The following is a 25,851-nucleotide window of genomic DNA, read 5'->3' on the forward strand; positions in this document are numbered from 1 at the left end:
GGATTTTGAGTAAAGCAAACTACCCTCCATAATCTGGATGGACTTAATCCAATAAATTGAAGGCCTTAACAGAACAAGGACTGGCCTCCCATGAGCCAGAAGAAGTTTTGCCAGTTGGCTCTTTTGGACTCAGACTATTGCTGTCAAGCTGGCTGGCCTACCCTACAAATTTTGGACTTGCACCTGTACAATCATATGAGCCATTCCTTAAAATCAATCGATCTCTTTCCCTCTCCATCTCTCCCCCTCTCTTTTTCTCCTCTCCACACACACTCTCTTGGTTTGTTTCTCTAGAGAACCCCAACTATACAGAAAGCAGAGCAAAATTGGTAGTTTTCAGAGGAATGTTTACAGGATAGCAATGCTTTAACTGTATTGAAAAATAGCAATTAATGAGATGAATGGTATCAAATTGGACATTTTAAGCAGAGTAAACAAGGTGCAAAAATCCAGAACAGAGCTTTTAAATTGTCAGAGAGTTGGGAATTTTGTACGATGTATCTGGAATAAGATGGATAAAGAAAAGTATAAAAGGGTCAGCGGGAAGTCAGTAATAAAGGACTCATATACTTGGACTTTTTCAAGGATTTCAGGCAGAGAAAAATGTAGCTTGATTAAGTTGGAATTTTTAAGAATCATCCATGTAGAATTAGGATGGATGGGAAAGAGCCTAAACATGCAGACAAAAAGATAGTTTAGGATATGATGACAATCAAGCAAGAGAAAACTTAAGACCTAAATTTGAGCTATCAGTACTGATCAGACCAGTACAAGAGGTATTTAGGATTCAGAAATGACAAAAAAAAACATGCTTACTTGGATATAGCTATAAAGGGGGAAATGATCATTCAGACTGACACCAGGTTTCTGACTTGAAGGAATTGTTAAGTCACTTACCAACCTGAGAATGTAGAAGAATAAACAGGTGGAGCAGATGGTGACTAGAGGTGGGGCTGGGGGTAGGAATGGATGGCAGGATAAGAAGCAGTGCAAAAGACACTGATGCAGTTTTAAATTTTAATCATGTTAGATTCTGAGTCAGTACTGTTATTTTCAAGTAACTATGTCCAATAATCTATTGTACATAGGAGACCTGAAGCTACAGATTTGAGAATCATTAGCATATAGATTGTAGTTTAAGCCAACAAAATCTTTGAATGTGAAGAAAAGAGAAACGAGAACAAAATCCGGGAAAACTCATTGGTGAATGCACCATGATGACTAAATCGTAGACTCTCAGAGGAGTAGCAGAATCCAGACGGTGTAGTTTCCACAATGCTGAGAAATGAGGGAGCTTCAAAAGGTAGTCAAGAGCCTCAAAAGATCCTATAGTCTAATGAGATGAAATCTGTCAATTAAATTTGACAAGTAAAAGGAAAATACTTTTTTTTTGCAATAATATTTTTAAAAATTCAGAGAGGATATAGAGAAAAAATGAATGAATGTTTATAAAATTTCTGGATTGGAAGAGCATTCTCTGTATTTCTATTTCAGCAGTAAAGGAGTAAGAAAGGGGGAAGCAGAGGAGCCCAATCTTCATCTTTTTCTTTTTAGATTTCTCAACCCTGAGAAATCCAATCTCACCCAGGCACATCCAACCTGGGTGTGGTTAGAGCCACATCCAACCTCACCCAGGCAACTTCACACAAACAAGCTAGGATTTGAGCAGGATACAGAGAGTGGGTGGGACTTTTAATTGTCCCCTTTGAGCGCAGGCGGTGGGGAGTATACAAACAATATCTTACCTATAGTGTGTCAAATTTGAAACATTTTAGTATGCTATTTTTCATTATTAATGCAGATAGATTTACCTAAAATTGACCTATGTTGCATGTAGCATTATAAATACAAAGGACCTATAGGAAATAATTTCAGAATTATCAAAATACATGTACCATCTGCCTTAATATTCCCACTTGGAGATTCTGACCCAGGTATATATTTTTTTCTATATATGTGAGTATATATGTACATAATATATCGTATGCATATTATACATATCATATACATAGATACATTATATACATATTATATATAATTATATACAATACACATATGATATATAATTATAATTAACTTTCTTGATTTTTATATATAATATATAAACAAAATTTATATATCATGTAAACATGCCTATGTAAATAAAATGACAACATATACAAATGACAACATATAAAAACTCAACATATAAAAACTCTTATTTATAACATAAAATAGAAATAATCTATAAATTTCCAATAATAAAAATAGTGAAACTTTGCATATCCATTGAATAGCATATCAAAAAACCTAAATTTTTAAAATAAAATTAAGTTGTACAATAGATAATGAATATTAAATTAATACATAAACCACATATAAAAATTTATGGAGTGATGTCAAATTCATCATCTCATAAAAATTTATATGATCCACGGAAGTGGCAAGAAAAGCCTGAAATGTCTAAGAATCGCTGTGGTACCAGAAGTGCTAACATACTTAATTACTCAAAGGGTGAGTAGTATAACATGCAGACCTTAATGGAACAAAATAGAGAATCCAGGAGCAGATATGCATATAGAAACTTGGTATTTAATACAATTGCATTTTGGTTTAGTAGGGGAAGATGGTTCATTCAACTTATACTCTAGGATACTTGCTATCTTTATTGAAAGATAAAATATAGGTCCCTACTTTATGCCATGTACATAAACGGAATACACAGAAATTGAAGATCTAAAAAGAAAAGAAAATTGAAGAATACCTTATCAATTTATTTATAATATCAAGGTAGGAAAGACAACTTATTTAAATCTTGAAATGTCATGCCATAAAAAGGGTAAACTGATATATTTAATGACATGAAAACTTAAAAAAAAAAAAGAACTTCTTTATATCTTCCTATAAGACCTACAAGTGGAAAGAAAACCCACAGAAGAAGACAAGTTACATGCAACCTTTTAAAATCTAAGTATTTTTAGTATTAAATAACTTCCAGGAGGCAAACAGGAAAAATAGGTCATCAATAGGAAGCTGGGCAAATGATATAAATAGACAAGTCATGGAAGAAAATATTTGAATGACTAGTAAACATGAAAAGATGCTCTAAATCACTAGAAATCAGAGTAATGCAATTACAATGCATATCTCCTGACCAATGAGATGGCAAAATTAACATTTATAGAATTGTATAACATCAAGGTCTGAGTGGGAAAATTTCACTCATTACTCATACGTTCCTATTTTAAATGTAATTTTGTTCAATCATCTGGTGACAATTTGGCAAAAACTAGTAAATTTGAAGATATTTACTCTATGTACGACACAGACTTCACCATTAATCTCAATTCCTAGAGACCTTGTACATGAAGGCAAGAGACATGTTCTATTTACTTTAGACATATTCAAAACTATTCTTTGCAGTATTGTTTATAACTGAAAAGGAGATAAGCAAACCAATTATTGATTAGTAAGAAATGATTAACTAAATTGTGTTTTTTTGCACATATTAGAATACAAATACAAAGCACTTATTGTTGAAATAGAGATACATGTAACAATATACATAAATATCAAAATATCTGGATGAAAATTGAGCTAAACAGATATGTTTATTACTATGTTATTTATGAAATTATAGAGAATTTAGACTGATATAGGTGAATATATCTATGAATACATACACAGATAGCAAAACATCTTTAAAAATTCAATGGATAATTCATAGTTACTTTAAGTGATAACTAAACTCTAGGGAAAAATAGTTTGGGGAAAGGGTCAAGGAATTCTTGTTATATCTGTACGTTTGAGTTCATATAAGGGATATCTAAAACATACACAGAAAAGTGCTGGTCTATATTGATCTTAGAAACAGTATCATGTCTCTTTTTAAAATTATTGTTTGACATATTATGTAACTAAAATTTATAAACAAGGTACTGTACAATGCTGTACATATTTAAACATATAGTATAGAAAAAAGTAAGGACATCCAGTTGTCATACTTATTTCTCTGTGGTCTGGACGTGTGTATTATAATGAATTAAAATTTAGTATGGTTATCTTTTATTTCATATTTTCTTCTTTGCCTATAAAACTACACTGGAAATAGTAACAAATGTAAGGTACACACGCTCAATGACTTAGGTATTGGAGGTTCTTTTCTTTGCACATGAGGTGTTGTGAACACACCTTGTTCTTTTATAGGGAGTAGATGCATTGAGCTCACTCAGTGTTGCAGGGGGGATCCACCGCATGCCAGTTGGCCTTGATTCCCAGAAGTTCCCACTGGACTCAGAACAAGGGCCGGCCTTCAATGGGGGCTTAAATACATAAATGAGGGGCACCTGGGTGACTCAGTGGGTAAGCATCTGCCTTTGGCCCAGGGTGTGATCCCGGGGTCCTGGGATCGAGTCCCACATCGGGCTCCCTGCATGGAGCCTGCTTCTCCCTCTGCCTGTGTCTCTGCCTCTCTCTCTTCTCTCTGTGTCTCTCATGAATAAATCATAACATCTTTAAAAAATATATAAATCAATATCTTGCCATCATCTCAGAGCTAGTACAAATTGCATAGTCAAGGAGCATCACTGCCCAAGAGCATCTATCACTGTTCTTTTATAGAGAAAAGTGTCCGAGATCAAAATATGTCATGCAAGCTATTATGGAGTAGAAGGGGCAACTGCAGATTAGCGGTGGGCAGAAAGAATACGTGTGGCCATCTGATTTATTATGCAGTGTATGACATGTGGTTATTTAATATGGTGCATGAACAGAGAAAGAGAGAGAAAGAACTGGGTAAATAGAAAATTGGAAGTAGTTACTCAGGGATGACAGGACATGTTTCATGTTTCTGCAATGTTTAGTTTTAAATGATGTCCCATTTCATGGGAAAAAATTAGAGTGGGTTTACTGCTCAGATTATGCCATCACATGCCTGGTACATTTACAGCACTTGATGTCTATATGAGTCACCATATAAATGGTTTTAACCTTTTCTTATTATAAGAAATGGTTATTTTGGGTTGCATATATTACCTCTTTATCTTTTTTGGGACACAGTAACACAGAAAAGGAGACAGTGACTTATCATATGCTTTAAAAATAAGGACACAAAAGAATGGATGGAGAGACAATCAGAACATACTGAGGTTTTACCAGAGTGAACTGCAGTTGACTATTTTTAAACTGGAGCGTAAGCTCAGGTTAATTTTCATGACTATTACCTGGCATTCATTTCTCGAAAGAAAGAAAAAAAGAAAGAAAGAAAGAAAGAAAGAAAGAAAGAAAGAAAGAAAGAAAGAAAGAAAGAAGAAGAAAATATAATTTGTGACATTTTATCTTATTTATATTTTATTTTATTGCTACTAATAATTCATGGAAAAGACAGCAAAAACACATGTAGATTTTAAAGCTATTTTAGTACAAAACTGCAGTAGTTTCAATGTAATGCCCCATCCTAGTAGTAACTTCCTCGAACAGGCTATTGTTCCCCAAGTGTATCTTTGTGTGCAGTTGTGTGATTGTGTGTGTGTGTGAGTGTTTGGCTACAGCTGGGGAAGGGAGAAATTCACTCTTGACAAGAAGGAAACAGCAGCTACATTTGCTAAGTTCTGTTTCTATAAAAAGAATACCTGCTAGCCTGCTGACACCAGGCAGACTAAACTGCAGTGTTGAAAGATTAAGGCCAGCTGGTGTTTTTCCAGTTGATTTGCATTTTTGGAGCTCAAGGTGATCCCCTTGTATTTTTAAGGATGTTCATGACTCAAAAAGTTGGCATCTTAGGAGGAGAGTAAAGTTACTTCGATTAAGGACATAGGAAATGAAGTCTGGAAAACACAAACAGAAGTGATTAACATCAAAGAGGCTAATTGCAATAATTGCTATATGAACGTTTACCTTGTTGATTAAATCTAACTATTTATAAATGGCCTAAGCACAATCTATATCTTGAAGATGTGTGGGCAGGGTGCAGGAATGTAGAGAAAGAAATCATATCCCCTGCACTGGAAGGAAACTTTCCAATTAAATGAAAATGAAATTTGTAATAACAAATTGGATTAGATTCAAGGAAAAACTGGCTCCGCAAACCTATTAGGCAAACCATTACTTTATCTTAATTCCGCATCTCGTGTACAATAAAGACAGTGATTTTCCACTCCCCTCGCATCCCCACCCCAACACACGTACTACCACCGCCACTCTTAGGCCGTGACACTTTAATATTGTCAGGTCTTATTTAACTTCACAGTTCCAGGCTGATGGATCTGAGAGATAGGTACGATTTCTCAAATCCTTCATATATTTACAGAGGCTATTTGTTGTATGGTTGACCGATATTTACCATATTTGCTTCTTGTTACTATCGACTGCCAGAAAATTAATCTAAGGGAACTTTCGTAAAATTTTAATTACATTTATTTTACTCGAGTTTGAGTCTTACGTCTGCTTCATATGCTGTAATGCTATACAGCATTACCAACATTTCAGTTTTAAGCTACGGATTGAAAAACTCGTATCAGATCAAGATTAGCAATTTACACAAACACTTAGAAACTACTAGTTAAAAGTATTTTTAAAGAAAAGCCATGGCAGCAGATAATGCAAACGATCTTGTATGAAACATCAAAACACAGACTTAAGCTCACACTTCACAGATTGATTTATACTTATTTACTGATGTAATGTGTATTTTTTAAGGGCGTAGCAACCAAAATTATTATTCGGTGAACACTAGTTAGAGAAACATAGAATGCATTTCCTATTTACTGAGAACATGTTTAATCACCGTGATTGAAGAGTGGAAAAAATGTGTGAGAGGTGATCTTTCTCTAGAAACCAGGGAGACAAAGCCATCAATGAAATTCTATTTGTTCCTATTGAACTTTCAGCAATTTGATTTTATCAAGTAATAGTCCTTGCCTAATATCTAAATACTTTTTAAAAAAGGTGACTCCCATGAAAATTCATCTTCAGCCACTACACAGGTATGAAAGCATATATTTTTGTGCAGAGAACTGTGGGTTTGGTGTGGTTTTGTTCTGCTTAAGATTGGGGAATTCACTCTGTCAATTGTCTTACCTATACATGGGTGCTTTTTGCCTCTTAGATGTAAAGGCATTACATTTCAGGCTTCCATCAAATATATGAGATGATTTCATTTAAATTATGCCCGGAAATAAAGCCAGCTCACTGACCACGCTATAGAGATATTTTGCCTGCCTCTGATCACTATGAGATCACTGGAGAAACACTGGCAAGGGCAAATCTAATGAACTTTAAGGAATTTGGGGGGCATGAAAAATAATTTTGGCAGGTAAAACATTTTTAAAAGTAATTTTGAGTACAATAATAGTCTGACAAAACTGCTGAACAGATAAACATGGTTTTAGGTCTTGAAAGCGGTCAACACATTTATAAGTTCAAGGAATGAAAAGTACCTCCAAGTGCTTAGCTCCATAGATACAACAAAGAATGAAACTGGCAGTTCTTCCTAAAATACATGGTTTTGTACAATTTAAGATCACTTTATGGAATATAGCAGTTAAAACTTTACGATAACTGTAAATTTAATGTCAGACTTCGGAATAATTAATTCATTTAGTTAAGAGTAAAGATCATGTCTTGCTATATTAAATCTATATTCACTTGGTTCAAAAAAAAATCAAAGGAAAGATGAAAAAAGTTTCTTGATTCTAGTAATTATTTAGTTTCTTTGAGAACCTTTATTCCGTACGTATTAACGGGAGTTAGGTAGCTATATATTGAAAGATTGAATCTCATCTCCAAAAAATGAGTTGGAATGAATTTAATTAAGAGTGAAGATGGAACAGATAAATTTACCCAACACTTGTTAGTTTTAGCTTTGATCAATTTGTTGTGTGTTTTAGCTTTTAACAATCATATATTTTGTGGGCTCATAAAAATTATATTTCAAATATCAGTACGATGCTTGAAGTCTTTTTTTAAGAGTGGCCTTGTGATAACCTCAAATTGGAATTATTTGAACATCTGGGACTATTTACTCTGACGGAGAGCAATTTGAAAAGGCCACATTGAGTCATAATATTCCTTAGTTGTGACTTTAAATTCATTATGCACACAATAAAAATGTGACTTTCTGCAGTACAGAATCTGGCCAAGTAAACCTCTAAGTATCATGTATTAATGAACTATTTAAAATTGAATATATGTAAATATGTATTAAGGGATGTATAAAAGTGAAGAAGATTGCTGAGAAAAGAGGCTTTAATGGTTATTAAGAAACCATTTTTGTTTATTAGGCAGATAGAGATATTAAAAATATCATTAATGTATACTGATAAAAGATGAAAATGGGAATATTTGGTAGCGCTCTAGTGTAATGGAAACATGGACAAGATAGTCTTACTAACTTAGCTTTGAGTATGAGTTTCCCAAATTACCAACGGTGAAGAAGTTAAATTTTCCTGTATCACAATTTTGTGATCTCTGATGTGGAATAATAGTGCCTTCTCATAAAATTGTGAGGACAAAATGAAATGAAACTAACCAGTGTTTACCACTGTGTTAGTAAAATAGCACGTGCTTAGTAAGTATTAGCTCCTAAACTAGCCAACAACATTAACGTAGCATTTTATTTTTGAATGCAGGCCATTATTAAGTGTAAACTTGATGAAATTTTAAGATAGATTAAGGAGTGGAAAATTGGATAGACAGTCCTGTGTAATCTTATTTGCCTTGCCATATCATCATATCAAAAGAAATTACCAGGTAAAGTGAGAAAGAAAAAAAAATAGATAACTCTTGAGGGTAAAAATAATTATCACGATACTTTTTATCCAATATGATTATTAGATTTTGATAACCTGGGCAGCCCGGGTGGCTCAGGGGTTTAGTGCCGCCTTCAGCCCAGGGTGTGACCCAAGGGTCCGGGGATCGAGTCCAACTCTGGCTCCTTGAGTGGAGCCTGCTTCTCCCTCTGCCTGTGTCTCTGCCTCTCTCTCTCTCTCTCTCTGTGTGTGTCTGTGTCTCATGAATAAATAAATAAAATCTTAAAAAAAAAGATTTTGATAACCTGAGAGTGATAATGGGGATGCTAGTAACAGTGGCATAATAGTTTTCATAACACATGACTTCTTGGTTTTGGCTAAGATCAAGTGTAATAGTTTTGATAACACTACAATTATTTCTTTTTTTGAATTCATGCCATAAGGTTTTTAAGAAGCATATTTTCAACTTGAAACTGAGAGGTTGGGATCTCTGGGTGGCTCAGCAGTTTGGCGCCTGCCTTTGGCCCAGGGCCTGATCCTGAGGTCCCGGGATTGAGTCCCGCATCGGGCTCCCTGCATGGAGCCTGCTTCTCCCTCCTCCTGTGTCTCTGCTCTCTCTCTCTCTCTCTCACTTTCTCATGAATAAATGAACAAAGTCTTTAAAAAGAAAAAAGAAGAAACTGAGAGGTTGTTGTAACTTTGGTTTGAAAGTTGGCAGGTGTGACACTGATATTTATTAGTAGCATAGTTATGCTACCACAAATTTAAGCTTTAATGAGTACCTAGAGGTTAAAAATCTCAGCATTCATTTTTAAAAATCATTTATTTTTTTAAATGTTTATTTAAATTGCAGTTCGCCTACAGTGCAATACTAGTTTCAGGTGTATAATATAGTTATTCAGCACTTCTATATAACACCTGGTGCTCATTACAAGTGCCCTCCTTAATTCCCATCCCCTCTTTTGCCCATTCTCATCCACACCCACACCCACACCTCTCCTCTGGTCACCATCACTGTGTTCTCTACAGTTAAGATCCGTTTCTTGATCTGTCTCTCTCTTTGTCTCTGCTCATTTGCTTTGTTTCTTAAATTCTGCATATGAGTGAAATTATCTGATATTTGTCTTTCTCTGACTGACTTATTTCACTCAGCATTATATATACCCTCTAGCTCCAACCACGTTCCACAACTATATGGTCAATTAATCTTCGACAAAACAGGAAAGAATATTCATTGGGGAAGAGTCTCTTCAACAAATGGTGTTGGGAAACTAGACAGCTACATGCAGAAGAATGAACCTAGACCACTTTCTTGCACCATACACAAAAATAAACTCAAAATTCATGAAAGACCTAAAAACCTGAAAGACCTGAAACCATTAAAATCCTCTCCATTATTATTATTATTATTATTATTATTATTATTATTATTATTTATTTTAGAGAGAGAGGGAGAGCAGGGGGAGGGTGGCAGGGGGAAAGACCATCTTAAGCAGGCTCTACTCCCATGAAATCAAGAGCCAGAGGCTTGACTGACTGAGCCACCCAGGTGCCCCATCTCTCCTTTCATTTTAAAATTATGTAGACTATATATTTAATTTAGAAGGTCTGAGAAAACTCCTGTACTTTAACTTTAAAAAAAAAATTAAGGCAAAATTTGCAAGACTGTGAAATGTAGAGATCCTAAGTATAAAATTTGGTAAGTTTGAAAATCTATAGACCCATATCATTTAAATAACACTCAATTCAAAGCACAGACATTTCATCATCCCATACAGTTTCCTCATGGGGTTTTCCAGTATATCCCAGTCTCCCACAGGTAACTCTTGTACTGATATTTTTCATAACATATTTGATTTGTCTCAACTGACCTGCATATAAATGGAATCTTGGAGTATGTAGCTAATTGACATTTATAAAACTTCCCACAAATAACAGTAAAATAAACCTTCCTTCTGAGTTGACATGAGGATAGACCATAATCCATTCCATACAGCAAACCTGAAGAAATTTAAAAGAATAGAAGCTATAAAAATGTATGTTCTTGGACTGTAGCGGAATGAAATTGGAAATCAGTAACTGGAAACCTATTGAAAATCCTAAGTATTTGTATATAAATAAACATACATTGAAATAATCTATAGGTCAAAGGCAAAAATTTAAGGAAAATTAAAAACAATATTTTTAAATTAATGAAATTTAAAATATGGCAAAATTGTGAGATGCCACTAAAACACAGCTTAGGGGTAAATATGTGGTGTTAAATTTATATTAGAAATAAGAAAGATCTCAGTAGAGTAGCTTAAGATTTTTATAATATAAAGAAAAAAATGAGAAAGAAGAACAAAATGGACACAAATCCACAGAAGTAAAGAAATAATAGGGTAGAAATCAATGAATTTTACAAAAAAAAAAAAAAAATAGTCAACCAAACCAGAAGTTGACTTGTTTAAAAGATATAAGAAAGTTAAGACAAGTTTACCCATCCCAGGGCTAAAATATCATTACTGATGCAGGGGCTTTTAAAAGGTAATAAAGGAATACTACAAAGAACTCTTACTCATAAAGTGAACAACTTAGAATAAAAATGAATCAATAATTACTTGAAGGATACATAGTTCACACAAGAAGTAGATAAACAGATTAATCCTATAGCTTTTAAAAATTTGTTTTTTTAATCAAAAGCATGCCAACAAAGAAACCTCCAGGCCCATATGTTTTCACTGAAAAAAATTTTCCAAATGTTATGCAAAAATCTGAAGCAAATTATTATTAAATAACACTCAAGATATATAAAAAGGGTAACACATGGTGACAAGTGGGGTTCAATGTAGGAAGGATTGTTTACCATTCAAAATTTCATCTATTTAATGTGCTGTACTAACAAACTAGAAAAGGAAAGCTCCATGATTATTTCAATAGATTTGTAAAAATCCTTTGACAAAATTCAACACCCATTCATGATAATTAATAAATAAATAAAGGAAGGAAGGAAGGAAGGAAGGAAGGAAGGAAGGAAGGAAGGAAGGAAGGACAAATAATCTCTTTGCAGATTTGGACAGAAGTGTCTTAACCTGATAAAGAACATCTAAACCAGACAAAACAACTATAGCAAACATCATTTTTAACGCTGAGTGGATGCATGTTTTTCCCTTTAAGATTGGGAACAATAAAATGAAACAGTGTCCCCCCCTTCCCACTACCCCTATTCAACGTGGTACTGGAAGTCCTAGTTGGTGCAACAATATGAGAAAAAATAAGATGTAAGATCGGATAAAAGATTGGATTGCATAAAAATGTAACTGTCTGTAGATGATATGACTTTCTACTTAGGAACTGAAAAGAATCTACATTAAAAAAGTATAGATAATTTTCGTGAGTTTATATATTTGTTAGGGCTTATCACATTTTACACTTTAAATACGTATGATGCTCTATATAAATAACCCCTCAATAAACTTTGAAAATATAAATGCCATAAACTCTCAGACTGCAAGCTAGAAATAAAAAAAAAATCAGCCAAAGAGATGAACATATAGTTCTCAATGAAGCAAGCAAATCAAATGGCTCTGAAGCATATGAAAATAATTGTGTCTTACTAAAGTAATGGGGTTTATTATATGAGTTTCATGCCAATAAACATTTTTGAAGTGTGGTACACATAAGGAAATGTAAAGAAATTTTAAGCGTGACTTTGAGGCATCATCAAGGAAACAACCCCACTGAATTATCTCCCAAATCAAGAGAGAATATTACCAGTCTCCTGAAAGTTCTCATTTTGCCCTCTGTCAAACTAACTCCTTCAAACTTTCCCAAAAGTAATCGTCATACTGTCTTTTGACAGTTAACAAGTTTTTTTTCTGCTTTTGAATACCACATAAATGCTATGGAATAATATGTATCCTTTTGTATCTGCCTATTTCACTTATCATTATATTTGTGAGACAACATTGACGGAAGAAAAAGACATTATTTATTAAATTTCCAAATGCATAACCCCTTACTTAGTCTTAGCAATTGTCCTGTGACAAATTTATCTACAGTTATTCATACATATATAAAGTGATACTTATTTTTAAAGGTATTAATCTCCATTGTAATCACAAAATGAAAATAGCAACAAAGAAATCAATAGAGAACTGATTCAATTTTTTTTATTCAATGTTTAATGGTATCTACATGGAGTGGAATATTATAAAGCCATCTGAAAAAAATAAGTTCATTTTTTTTACTTTTATTTTTTTTTAAGATTTTATTTATTTGAGAAAAAGAGCAGGAAGGAAGGGGAAGAGGGAGAAGAAGTCTCCCCGCTGAGTAGGAAGCCCTACATGGGGCTCCATCAGGACCTGGGGATCATGACCTGAGCCAAAGGCAGACACGTAACAGACTGAGCCACCCAGGCACCCTCAGTTCATTCTTTTTAAAGGCATAATTAAAATATACACAAATTATATATGTGTAAATTATTTCTGTAAGAATAATAAAAAAGTTGTCTCTGTTAAGGAAAATAGGTGGGAGGAAATTGCATTTTTCAATTTATCTTTGGTTCATTTGTATCTTTAGTTAAATAAAATAGCTTAAAAGTTACTTCTAAAACTCAGAAGTCTTACACATAGATACCCCAGGGAATATCATCAGATATAAAATATGGTTAAATTGCTTGCAATCTAGAGAATAGTCACAAATGAAAATTCAGATTATTATTTACTGTATCTAACTAATATGTTGAGTATTTCACAGTGATTTCTATAGCTTAGTTGATTTCCCTCTCCTTAATAGCTCATGTTAACCCTTCCATTCTCCCACATACGCCAAAAGTACAATAATAATTTTAAAAACTAAAAAGAAGTTATATATGACAAATATTTTTTTAAAAAATATTTTATTTCTTTATCGAGAGAGAGAGAGAGAGTGAGCACACAGAGGGAGAGGGAGAAGCAGACTCCCCGCCTGGCAGGGAACCCAATGAGGGGCTCTATCCCAGGACCCCAGGATCATAACTTGAGCCGAGGGCAGACACTTAACCAACTGAGCCACCCAGGTGCCCCTGGGGTAACATTTCAAGTTACTCAACGGTAGCATTTTGAAAATAAAGGGGAATGTAAATACCATGTGGACACACTCTGGTTTGAATCTAGAAATGTGGGTATAACAATACCAACCTCGGTATTTGATCCATTTTGTCAGGCCTATTTTGAGCATGTCATACATTCTAGTACTGATTTTTAGAGGTTGTTGCTTTTTATACTCTGCAGAAGTGTTTGAAATGTCAGGGAAATATTGTGATAGCTTGTTGAAACAAACTGCAGACCACTTTTCCACGTTCGTTCATTCAATTACTATTTATTTTAGTCTTATCTCCAGTGGGTCATATTGAACAAGAGGGGGGATTTTTCAGTCGTGTAGAATGTGAAGTAGAGGAGACAAGTGAGTGGACTCAAGCTACTTTCTTCTTAATAAATGCAGGTGATCCTTTGAAGCACATGTATATCGTCATACGGATACGCATAATTTCTCTTCATGAACCATAGTGTCAAGAAATGCAAGATGAAAACAACTGGGGGCACCTGGGCGGCTCAGTCAGCTGAGTGTCAGGCTCTTGGTTTTTGACTCAGGTCATGATCTCGAGTCTGTTAGAACGCACCCTTGTCCTTGTGACCTTCAATGAGTGAAAGTCACACACCAACCATTGAAACCATACTGGGCCAATACTCCAACGGAAAAGCACTTCAACTACATGAATCCACTAAAATGGTGGTGGCAGCATTATACTCCTTATATAACCAGTCTGTCGATGGACAGATTTATCATATTAAAATAGACAAGATTTCTCAGCTGATGTCAGCATTAGAAGGAACTTTTACTGAATGTGAAAAGGAAGTCCAAATCACTTTCACAATTTAAGGAAGTGTGATTGAATCAAAATAAAACTATTTACTTCTGGTTGTGACCTGAATAGAGTTGTTAATTCATATGCAATCAAATTATGAAAAGAGCAAATGGGTTATAAACAACTTAATGCAGATGTTCAACTAAGAATATAGCAAGGATTTAAGCTTCAATAATGTCTCAAAATATAACCTATATTTAGAATTTTAAAATAACAACCTAATTTTGTCAAGATAATTCCAGACTTCCAAATTATATGATAAAATATGTGCACTGTTTGAGTCAGTCCCTTCCTGCAGAATTTTATTAAAATATCCAAAGAATATAGAAAAGAAGAATTCTGGAAAATAGAGAATTGTACTAGAAATGAAAGATCCTTCAAGGAAATTTTTTTAAAAGATTTTATTTATTTATTCATGAGAGACACATAGAGAGAGGCAGAGACACAGGCACAGAGAGAAGCAGGCTCCCTGCGGGGAGCCCAATGCAAGACTCTATCCCAGGACCTCGGGATCATGACCTGAGCCAAAAGCAGATGCTCAACCACTGAGCCCCCCATGTGCCCAGATCCTTCAAGGAAATTGTGGGATATATGATGCCACTGAACTGGACTGAAGGAGATCATGAAAGTCAACTTAGATCTTCCATTCCTATACAAAACCTTGTGACCTATAAAGACGTATAGGGAATCCCAGAGGATCTCAAGAGTAAAGATTGGAGGTGGAAGTAGCATTAAGCACAGCACTTGGGATTTGTCTTATACCTTGGATGAGAACAATTTTAAAACAATGGCACTCTTATTTGTAATAAGGGCGGTTTTACAATAACTAGACAAGCAGATAGTTATTAGGTGTTGAGAGCGTGCCCTCAATAGAATATTAAGTACGAAAACTCTTGCAGAACTTGACCTTTTTGAAGGAAAACTTTGAGATGTTGGCAATCGCAATTAATGTCAGTGGAAGGCCCAAATAGCCCAATTAAGGTGACAGCAACAAAACATATAAAAGCCTTAATAATGACAGAAAATATGGGCAAGAAGCCCTAGATGATACCCTGTACCCACATGACTTTGATTTAATTTTCTACCACCAGCTAGTTTAGGAGCACACGAATGCATTAGTATTTATGACACCCCAGGATGTAGAGGATGGCTGAAATAGGAAAATATCCAAATGATCAGTGGCATCAAGAAAGGCGCCTCCTGTGACCTGGCATGGACTTTCGGGCCAGGCAAAAAAGTCATATCCAAGCGTTGGCCCTTGCCAGAGAGGCTACAATAGTCATCAGTAAGGAATGGCACAGCAAGGAAGCCTGTCTGCCACGGTTATGGGATTCCTAGGTTAGTAATTACTGAGAGGTATCAGCGTTTCACAAGCTGAGCTTTGGCTTAAGTTCTCAGAAGAAAAACAAAACCGAGAGTGGGATAGTGAGGATAAGCAAGGAGAATTTAGACAATTGTAAGAAAGCAACGAGCTAGGGCTCCGTCAAATACGAGTAAATAACACACGCAGAGACACGCACACATGGGTACAGCCATGCACACAACAGAGATGCAATTTTAAAAATAGGGAAAATAATATTCAACTCAGAGAAGAGAGGAAAACATTATGAACTGGATCTCCTTTCTGTTTTATTAAAATTCAATAAAACCCAAAGGTAGGCACCTTGAAAAAGAGGGGGAAAAAATGAGATTTAAGTATCAAGTAAAAATAAAATGGGGACCTGAATGGAATATAGGCTGCAAAGCCAAAGTGATTTTTCTTTGAAAAAATTAAAAGCAAATGGAATACAGCTAAATGTATAAATGGAAATGGGAAGAAAAAACAAGACAGTTCTATTTAGGATGAAATAAGAGTCAAAGATTATGAAATGATCAGTTATCCTCCTGAGCAGATCAATAAGTATTGAATAAGCTATTTTATTTATTTATATTTCTCTTTCAAAGAAACAGCCACTAAAAGGCAGAAGATAATGATGGTTTCATAAATCAGGTGTTTTATTTACTTTTAATTTGATCTAATTACATATATAGTATTACAGATTTTCTTCCAAACTCATAAATACTACATATGAATTCCAATGACAAAAAACTAAACCAAAATCCCCAACTTTTCCTGCTTTCATCATTTCATCGCCATTCCACCGACCTATTTATTCATATAAACTTGATACGGCTACCTACATAAATGCACCGATTTTCCTATAATTTACAAATATTAAATCAAACCAATGTTTATTGATTAATATTCAATTTGCTTTTTGATGTTTTTCCAGGTCTAAACTTCCTCAGATGCTCAGAAACTCGGCTGACCCGCCCCCGATGGTTTACATCAGCATCTCTGGTGGTGGCACCCAGGCCCCCAGTATTGTTAAGGTTGGGTTTTCTTTGGCCCCAGAGGATTCCAATGTGTAGACAGGGTTGAGAAAAACTTGATATCGAACAAATATGTGAGTTTTAGAAACAGTAAGAGAAGCCAGACGTGTAGGTAGTCGCTATGATTTATCCATTGACTAACAGGCCACATCTCCATTAGGAAGCTGCCTTGGCGCCCTTCTCCATTTTGCTGTTTTGGGGTCAAGGCTGATAAGAGCCCATCGTGTATCGCTTCCCCATGTTCCCACTTATACAAACACATCTCCCTGGATTACTGGCTCTTGGGTGTGATAGGTGTTTCCAGAGGCACCCTCAAGAACACGCCACGGATGAGCTGCCTTGGCCCCTCAGGCTCACCTTCTACCTGTAGATTCTCTCTCACCCCTTTTTGCTCTCCTACGAATATTGATCCAATAGCCCCCCCCCCACCTGCTGTGTCATCGTTCTTTGCCTTTCTATTTGCTGTCTATCACAGCTCTGGGGACGTCTGAATATAAAGAACAGTACATTTTGTTTAAGAAAATCCTCTTGACACCACGTCTCCTTTAGTTGTCTTTTCATCTCTCTGCTGCTTTTTACAGCAGACTCCTGAAACAGTGCTCTCTGTCCCCTCCTGCGGGTTCTCCTGTGTTTGCTCTCTAACCCCTGCTGACCCCACACGGCTCTTCCCTCACCGTCCATTCAAGCAGCTCTTGGCAAAGCCACCGATGACTTCCACGTTGCCAAGCCACATATTTCGCTTGCAGGCTTCATCTTACATTAAGCCATCAAAATAATTGGAAATATTTTAACTGTGCCTCCCTAAACTGATTTACTGCTCTGCATTTTGGGATAACTGGGTCTTTCCCGCATTACTTCTACTCTCTCTCTCTCTCTCAATCTCTCTCTATGTCCTGTTAGTAGCTTCACTCACTAAGGTCTACAAGTTGCAGTGCCCTGACCTCAGACCTCTTTACTATACTCACATTTTCAGGTTATTCAAATAATTCCACACATCTTAATGTCACCTGCATGCTGACCCTACTCAACACCCTCCAGCGGCTTCCCACTTCACTGACAGTCAAGAGCAAAGCCTTACCGTGGTCGGCAAGACATGTAAGCTCCGGGCCCAGCTCCCTTTCTGACATCACCGAATTTCTACTCCATATGCTCATTTATTATTATTTTATTTTTATTTTTATTTTTTGCCACATCGGACAAGCCATCAAGGTCACACGTTGGGGACTTTGTGTGTCTTGTTCCTTCTGCTTTCTGCCAGGGACCCACACTGCCTCACTTGTTTCAGGGCCCTGATTAATACCGCTTTATAAATATGGCCTTATCTGGTTACTCTGTATAAAGCAGCGATGTTCCCCGCCTCTGTGCCCTTTGGTCCCCTCACCCTACTTAATTTTGCTTCAGGACACTGTCAACTTCCAGAACTCTATACATCCCATTATTTACTTATTTATTTTCAGTTCCGCAGCTCCTCCCTGCGAGACTGTAAGTGCTCTAGGAAGCCAAGAACTTTCCCCCTTGCTCTTTTCATTTAGAAGGCCCTGCTTCCACGGCACCTGGAATGGCATCTGCTACAGACTAAGCACTCCAGAACCCTGGTTAACTGAAAAAAAAAAAAAAAAAAAAAAACTAAGGAATGTTCATTTGCATTTCCTGGTCTGTGAATTACCTTTGTGCATTTTTAAAATTGTATTTTATGACTTCTTGGTATGTAAGGAATTTTAACATTTCCCCTTTTCATGACAACTATTTTATCTTGGTTATCATTTGTCTTTTAATTTAGTTTTAAGGTATCCTTTGCCATATTTAGGACTTTACTTTTCAATATCGATACAACTGCCCAATTACAAAATAATTGTAAGATAGAAGGAAAATGTGTCAGAATGATGTCTTCTCATGCCATTTGTTTCTCTCGACTCCATAGAATATGAGCACCTTTCCAAAATGAAAAAAGAAAATATCTACAACTCCAAATTAGAAATGTCTAGGATAAGCTAGCATGCTGAGAAATGACACATACTGCCTCAGGCCTCACAGAATAAAAGTTTCCTTAAAAGCTCATGTCACTTTTTGAGCAAAATTTTGTCAAACATTTATTATATGTAAAAGAGTAAATGATAGAGGTAATATTGAAAAATAGTGTGTGTGAGACCTTATGATAAAAGACGGAATGTGTTCTCGGTGTCCAACAAGGGACTATAAAGGCAAAAAGCAGCAAAATGAATGCATATATCTGCATGTACCTACAAATATCTAGATGTGTGTGTGCTTGTACATGTATTCAGCCTCAAATTTTGGTGGCCAGACTTCGCATCTCCCTCCTTTAAGCTCCATAAAATCTTCAAATCCTACCACGTTTCCTAAGAATGAGGATCATGCTTTTCATACATGGAAAATATATGTGTATGTACGTGTGTATATATATCCATGATATATTTACATACATATTTATATATGGTATAGATAGATATAGATATAATGCTGAGCTAGAATCAAAGTTGTTTGCTGTCCCATAATGCTAATTTTTCAAGGGTAAAATTGTTTAACCTGGTCTCCTTTAAAAAAAAGGTTAGTCTGGCCTAATTCTCAAAAAAAAATCCCATTCAAATAATGTTGTGACAAATTAATGTCTTCAGTTTTGTATAGATTAAGATGCCAAAGGCAAATATTTATTAGATATTTTAGTAGACCAATAACAAATGCTCTTGTAGAACTTAAGAATTTACTGGATTTTTGGTGATCACATTACTAATAAGTGATTCTGGGGTAGTTTCCAAAGTTTCAGTTAGGTTCCTGAATTTCATATGCATCTTTGCAGTATAATATATAAGGATAATTTTTAATGATTTTAGGCCTCTTAAATATAATGTAAATTCTGGTTAAGAAAGAAATATTTTTTCAGGGCATTTTAAAAGACATGAAGTCCAATTTTATTCTGGACTTAATTCATGATTCTCCTTGCAAAATTGCACACATTAAAATTCATTCCAGTGTCATGTCCCAACTTATATTAAGGATTGCTTCCAGAGTCTGCCTTTGAATAGATATTTGAAGATATCTCTCTCTGTTTCAGAACTCCAGAAGGAAGCCCCTGACAATGTTTTTTGAAACACTAAGATAAAGGCATCTGTTTCTTTGTGAACTGATGATTTCTCCTACTAAGCAATAAGAATGTGTCTGATTATTATTTTCATTCCATCTGTCTGAAAGAAGAGAACCAAATTTACAGCAATTATTTTGGAATTTTGCTAATAATATTATTCATATAAGTTTATATTTAATAATTTTAATCATTTAAATATATGTATTTATTTTGAAGTGTATTATGAAATTCTATTCAAATTTATTTTTAAAATTTCAAATATTAAAATTAGCAAAGACATCCCATGACTTTCAAATAACATAGCCTAATGATTACATTTTTTTATTTGAGATCACAATTCATATTGCTTAATATTTAATAATTAAACAATTATTGTTTAATGGTTCTTAATGTTGGTTTTTAAAAAGTTCTTTTTTTTTTTTTTTTTTATGATAGTCACACAGAGAGAGAGAGAGAGGCGGAGACATAGGCAGAGGGAGAAGCAGGCTCCATGCACTGGGAGCCCGATGTGGGATTAGATCCCGGGTCTCCAGGATCATGCCCTGGGCCAAAGGCAGGCGCCAAACCGCTGCACCACCCAGGGATCCCTTAAAAGGTTCTTGTTGAAGAAACATAGCTTTAATATTTTTGAATTGCCACAGTATATCTATATCTGTATACTTTATTCTCTTATGAAAGAAATGCTTCCTTCCCATTTAAAAGAAATAATTTTAGGGTTAGAAAAAATATTGGATTACCTCAACTGGCAGATGTTTTGTATTGAAAAAGAAAGTTAGTACAACTATAAATGCACAAGGAGTAAAAGTAACAATTTTGAAAGCATATTGAAGAAACTTTTGTATTTAATGGTAGGTCACTCAGAAAAAAGTGTTCTACTTCCCATGATTCACTTAAAGTTTAGTTGTGAGAAGTGAAAATGATTTGCCTTAAGCCATTTCTCATTAAAAAAAAAAAAACCTGAATTTTAATTTCTTGCAACAATCTTCTCAGAGCACTAATTAAAATAAAACCTCCAATTAGTTTAATTTAAAATAATTCCTCTTGAAGCCTTAAGTCTCCTTGTTACTGGCTGACATGCCAAATTTGTATAAATAGATCTTTTTCTTCATCTCAACGTACACATTTTTTATATCCTTAGGAAGATGTTGTTAGTGTAACCTCTGAGTCTGGAAACTTGGAAAGTTATATAACATTCAAAAATATAAAGAAACAAAGAATATTTATTGGTTTACTAAAATCATTTTGAGAGCCTCTCCAAAGTGATTTGCTTAAACTATCACTTATTGTCGACTATGCTAATTTTAAGACATATTGTTCCAGAAAGGCACTGTATGATGTTATCTGCATACCCATTGCAGCTATATACATAGAAGTGTGGTTATACCCATGAAAATGCCCATCATAGGTGCCTAATTAGCTGCTTGGGGCCATGGTGGTGATTTCATAATAAGGTCAGCACCCTGAACTCGGTACGTGTTGAATCACTGAAAATTGATTGATTGATTGATTGAGTCTGAGCCTTCCTATGCAAATTAAAATGTGCAATCCAAAAACCAAGATGCCTTACTCATGTCTTCTAAATATATTCTTTCTAAAACATATATTGTGGTTTACTTCATGAGAGTGTAGCCTATATAAGTCTGGTAACAGTATATACCAGAATTCACCTGCGGAGTCACTAATAAGATAGGTACGTTACTTTAAATATGCATCTTGTTTGCATTGAGTCCTGGCATAAAAAGGTTTACATTTCCTCCCAGAGCCCAGACGCTAACTTTCTTGGTGCTTAAAAGAAAATGATACAAGATTCAATAAAAATCATATTGGGGAAATGTTATTTTAGCTAATTTGTATTAAACAGACTCTATTATCAGACTTCCTGGTTGGAAAGTCCAGCTGTAACACTTCCAACCATGTGACCTTAAAAAATGATCCTGACATCATTAAGCTTCTGTTGTCCTTAAAAGTAAATGATAATAATATTATCTACTGCAAGAAGTTTCTATGTCTTACAGGACAATCCGTGAAGCGTACTAGATTGCAATGCAGCTTGAAGGACGGTTTGGTAAGGTTATCAGTGAATTCTTGATACAAATTGCCTGTCAGAGAAGTCCCTCACCACCTGCCTTTGTACCCCCCACACTCAGCCATTGGCTGGGGGGGCCTGGGAGAAACACGGGAAGTGGAGCAACAGACTGCAGAGCACATCAGCTGGAGCCCTTGATCCGTTCCATTTCCTGCAGTCACAGACCTGAAAAGCACATTCTATTGTCGCCAGAGTCCATCCAACCCTTGAGTCACGCAGACCTAATCCTTCACACAGGTCTGGGAGGCAAGTCTTCCACGGGTCCCACACATCCCTCTTCCTGAAGAAAAACTTCCAAAAGGAGAGGAGGTGCATGGTGCGTGGATGAACCACAATTCCCTCGCTTCAGCAGTTCTCTGGGCTCCAAGTGACACTCCTCTTCTCTCTCCTGTGCATTCACGGTCTCCCAGGGCACCACAAATGTGGCTGTGATGCAACCATTATTGCTTTTCAATTTGCATCCAAATACTGAGTGAGCCATCTGTAAACCCAATGCAGGCTTTTTTCCTGCTCTTTTAGCTGGTCAAACAAGACCTCTCACATACCCACAGGTGCAAGCTAAGGGCGAGATGGCCTAAAAAGTTGAATTCCTGCTATCATATCCTTTTGGTAATCTGGGTATTTTCCTCGATGCAGGGAGAATTTGAACATACAACACACATATTCTTTTTCCTGAAGTGTTTATGTTGGTTCCTAAATCAAATTCAGCTTAAACATGAATATATCCTCAATCGGGTAAAGGATGCAGAGTTGGGGCCCAGGTGATCTGATTCTCATGTAACAATACCAAATCTCTAGGACTTAAAACAATAATTTTATTTTGCTCACAATTTTGTGGAACAAGGATTCGGTAATTGGTTGGCTGGGCAATGTTTGCTTGGGGTCTCTTCTGCTGATGTCATCCAAGAGACTCAATTACATGCTTGTCAATTGTTGGTTGTCAGCTGCAAGCTCAGTGTAGGCTGTCAGCTGCAATGCTTATTATCCCGGTGCCTTCAGCACGGCAAAGCTTAAGAGAGTCCTACTTCCTACCTACTGAGCTTCCCAAACAGAGTTTCTGGTGAGCAGGGATTCCAAGAGACTCTGGAGGAGGCTGCATGGTCTGCTGTGATCAAGCCTGGGAATTTATTCAGTATTATTGTCTCAAAATTTATTACACCAGTCTATGACCTCTAGGCCAGGATTAAGGAAACAGGACATAGACTCCACCTCTTGATGGGAAGAGTGTCAGAGATTTCAGTGCCATCATTTAAAACTACCACATCATGTTTCCTGCATAATGTGTCTGCCTCCAGCTTTGCAAAAAACAGGAAAAAAAAAAAAACCATTAAAATAAATCAAGCAGCTGTGTCAATAAATCTTGTACCACTGAGTTTCATACCCCCAGCTAGTTTGTATCCTGTGTCTCGCTGCATATTCTCATTTGTGAGAGCTTCGACTAACCAGATGGCAAGATGAAGAGAAAAAAGCAAAATGCTTAGGTGAATTACATACAAAATAATCAGAATTAATCAGTAACGTTAGCATCTATATTTAAAATAACTGTTCATGGTATTTTATGGGTAGATATAACCATAATACTATGATGCTTTAACTTTGTATGTATGATCAGTTCTATTTTTTTTTTTTTTTGCAAAGATTACTAGTAGGATTTTACAAAGCCCCCGGCTTCACTTTAAATGAGCTTACTGATGTATATATTATTTATTTATAGATCAATCAACAAGATAAGAGGGTAATTTCTATACCTATATGATATACAAAGTCATAACTTATTTCAAGTGGCTCAAGTTAAACAAGAAGAACAGCACTTCATATTTTAGTGTCTGACATTGGTTTTCACATTAAAAGGTTTAAATTCATAAAGCTATATGAAAATGCCTTTATCTAAAGCATAAGTGAGCCTTTCAAAGCTAAAGTAATCCTCCACACAACTAATTTTTATATTCATAATAAATGGATCATGGCTTAAGTCTTTGAAAATACTGCACCTGTCACTCCTAAAAGCTTAAAATTTAAGATAAGCAATACCACTTTACACATAAGGAGATCTATCTATTAGATTAGATATTTGGATTTTGTATATCTAACACAGAATTTTAATATTGTAGAATTTTTTAAAATCTATGAAACAAAGTCAAAATATATACAAGGTTATAGTCTTGTTTTTGGTAAAGGTCACACAGCGAAGAAAACCTTCAATGAGATGTGTTGAATCATTTTCATGTACATGAATTTTTCTTTTTTATTCCATGAAAAAAGTATTTTGTGTCACTTGTAAACTTTCCATAGAGAATATTTTCACAATTACTGTTTGCTTTTACTAATATTCATGGCATGAATAAATTTAAGAAGCAGCGAATGTTTCATGTAACAGAATTTTATATGGAGATTGTCTTTATTTTTCATTCAAAAAATGTCTGCTTCCACATAATCCTCCTTTATCTTATAAGAGAAATCCCAGAGACATATAGATTAAATAAAAAGATATTCCATAAATTATCACATACTTTATTTTTTTTATCACATACTTTATACTTGCTATCTTAGTCCCCAAGTCAGTCTGATTTCTAGCCTTTATTTCACAGAAGAAGTCAAGATTAAAATAGTAACATTGGATGCCTGGGAGGCTCAGTGGTTGAGTGTCTGCCTTCAGCCCAGGGAGTGATCCTGGAGTCGTAGGATCGAGTCCCACATCGGGCTCCCTGCATGGAGCCTGCTTCTCCCTCTGCCTGTGTCTCTGCCTCTCTCTCTGTATGTGTCTCTCATGAATAAATGAATTTAAAAAAAAAAAGCTTTAAAATAGTAACATTGATGATAATGATGATAATAAACAGAGTGGTTCCTGATTAATCCTTGGAGGGTGATACAATCTTTGGAAGCAATAGATAAATCAGCTCATTTCTAGGAAAGTTTGGCTATGTCCACACTGGAATAGGTATAGGCTTCTCCTACATTGGCTCAAGGTTCATACTGGGCTGACAGATTTTTTTAACTTTCTTCCTGGACTCTTTTGTGCACCATATGATGTATCATAGGGTCAGAGGTTCTAGGACCACTCCTCCAATATGGCAACCATACACCTGATTGCTCTTGGAAGACATAATATAGGTTAGGTCCCATTTTAGCCAGAGGTGACAATGCAATATATTTTAGGTGTTTGACATTCTATGACGGCATTCTTACTTTTTGAAGATTTCTGCAGAAATCTTCCTTCTCAGTGTTTCCTTAGAAAATGTTTTCCCCTCAAATTGAACAATTTACTTTTCAAATAGTAAACAAGACTCATATAATCTGGAATCTCATAATATGGAAAAACTATCCAAATTTGAATATCTTTTTAAAATATAAATTGGCTAAAGCTGCAGGAAAAAAAGGATTAGTAGCATCTACATTTAGGATTATTGTGGAAATAAATCAAGATGACGGAAAGAGTCGGTGTTCAATGGATCATTAAAATTATAAGTTGCGAAATTTATATTTCAGTCTTTATAAAGTAATATGGTACTATAATTATTTAGAAATAAAAATCTTAAAAACGTCCTGGTAGAATGATTCTACTATATTTTATCCTTAAATTGTTTGGGCACCATTTGAAATAAATTAACTTATTAAAACAAAAAAATTTAAAGAACTTGTGCATTTTTACTATATGCCTTCTAAATATGGCATATGC

General features: G+C 35.3%; 1 protein-coding gene across 2 annotated transcripts in view; it reads left to right on the forward strand.

The window, feature by feature from the left end:
• LOC140624565 (uncharacterized) overlaps positions 1–24,554 on the forward strand; it is a 136,558-nt gene extending 112,004 nt beyond the window's left edge. For both annotated transcript variants that reach the window (XR_012024027.1, XM_072811478.1), the window contains exons 5-6: positions 16,890–16,989; positions 22,105–24,554. Coding sequence is in view for 1 of the 2 variants with exons in the window: in XM_072811478.1 (XP_072667579.1) it covers positions 16,890–16,989; positions 22,105–22,126 (122 nt within the window). In the remaining variant the exon portion in view is untranslated. The remainder of the gene's footprint in view (positions 1–16,889; positions 16,990–22,104) is intronic.
• The last annotated feature ends 1,297 nt before the right edge of the window (positions 24,555–25,851 follow it).

Source organism: Canis lupus, chromosome 34, assembly GCF_048164855.1.
Source record: "Canis lupus baileyi chromosome 34, mCanLup2.hap1, whole genome shotgun sequence".
Taxonomy (NCBI): Eukaryota; Metazoa; Chordata; class Mammalia; order Carnivora; family Canidae; genus Canis; species Canis lupus.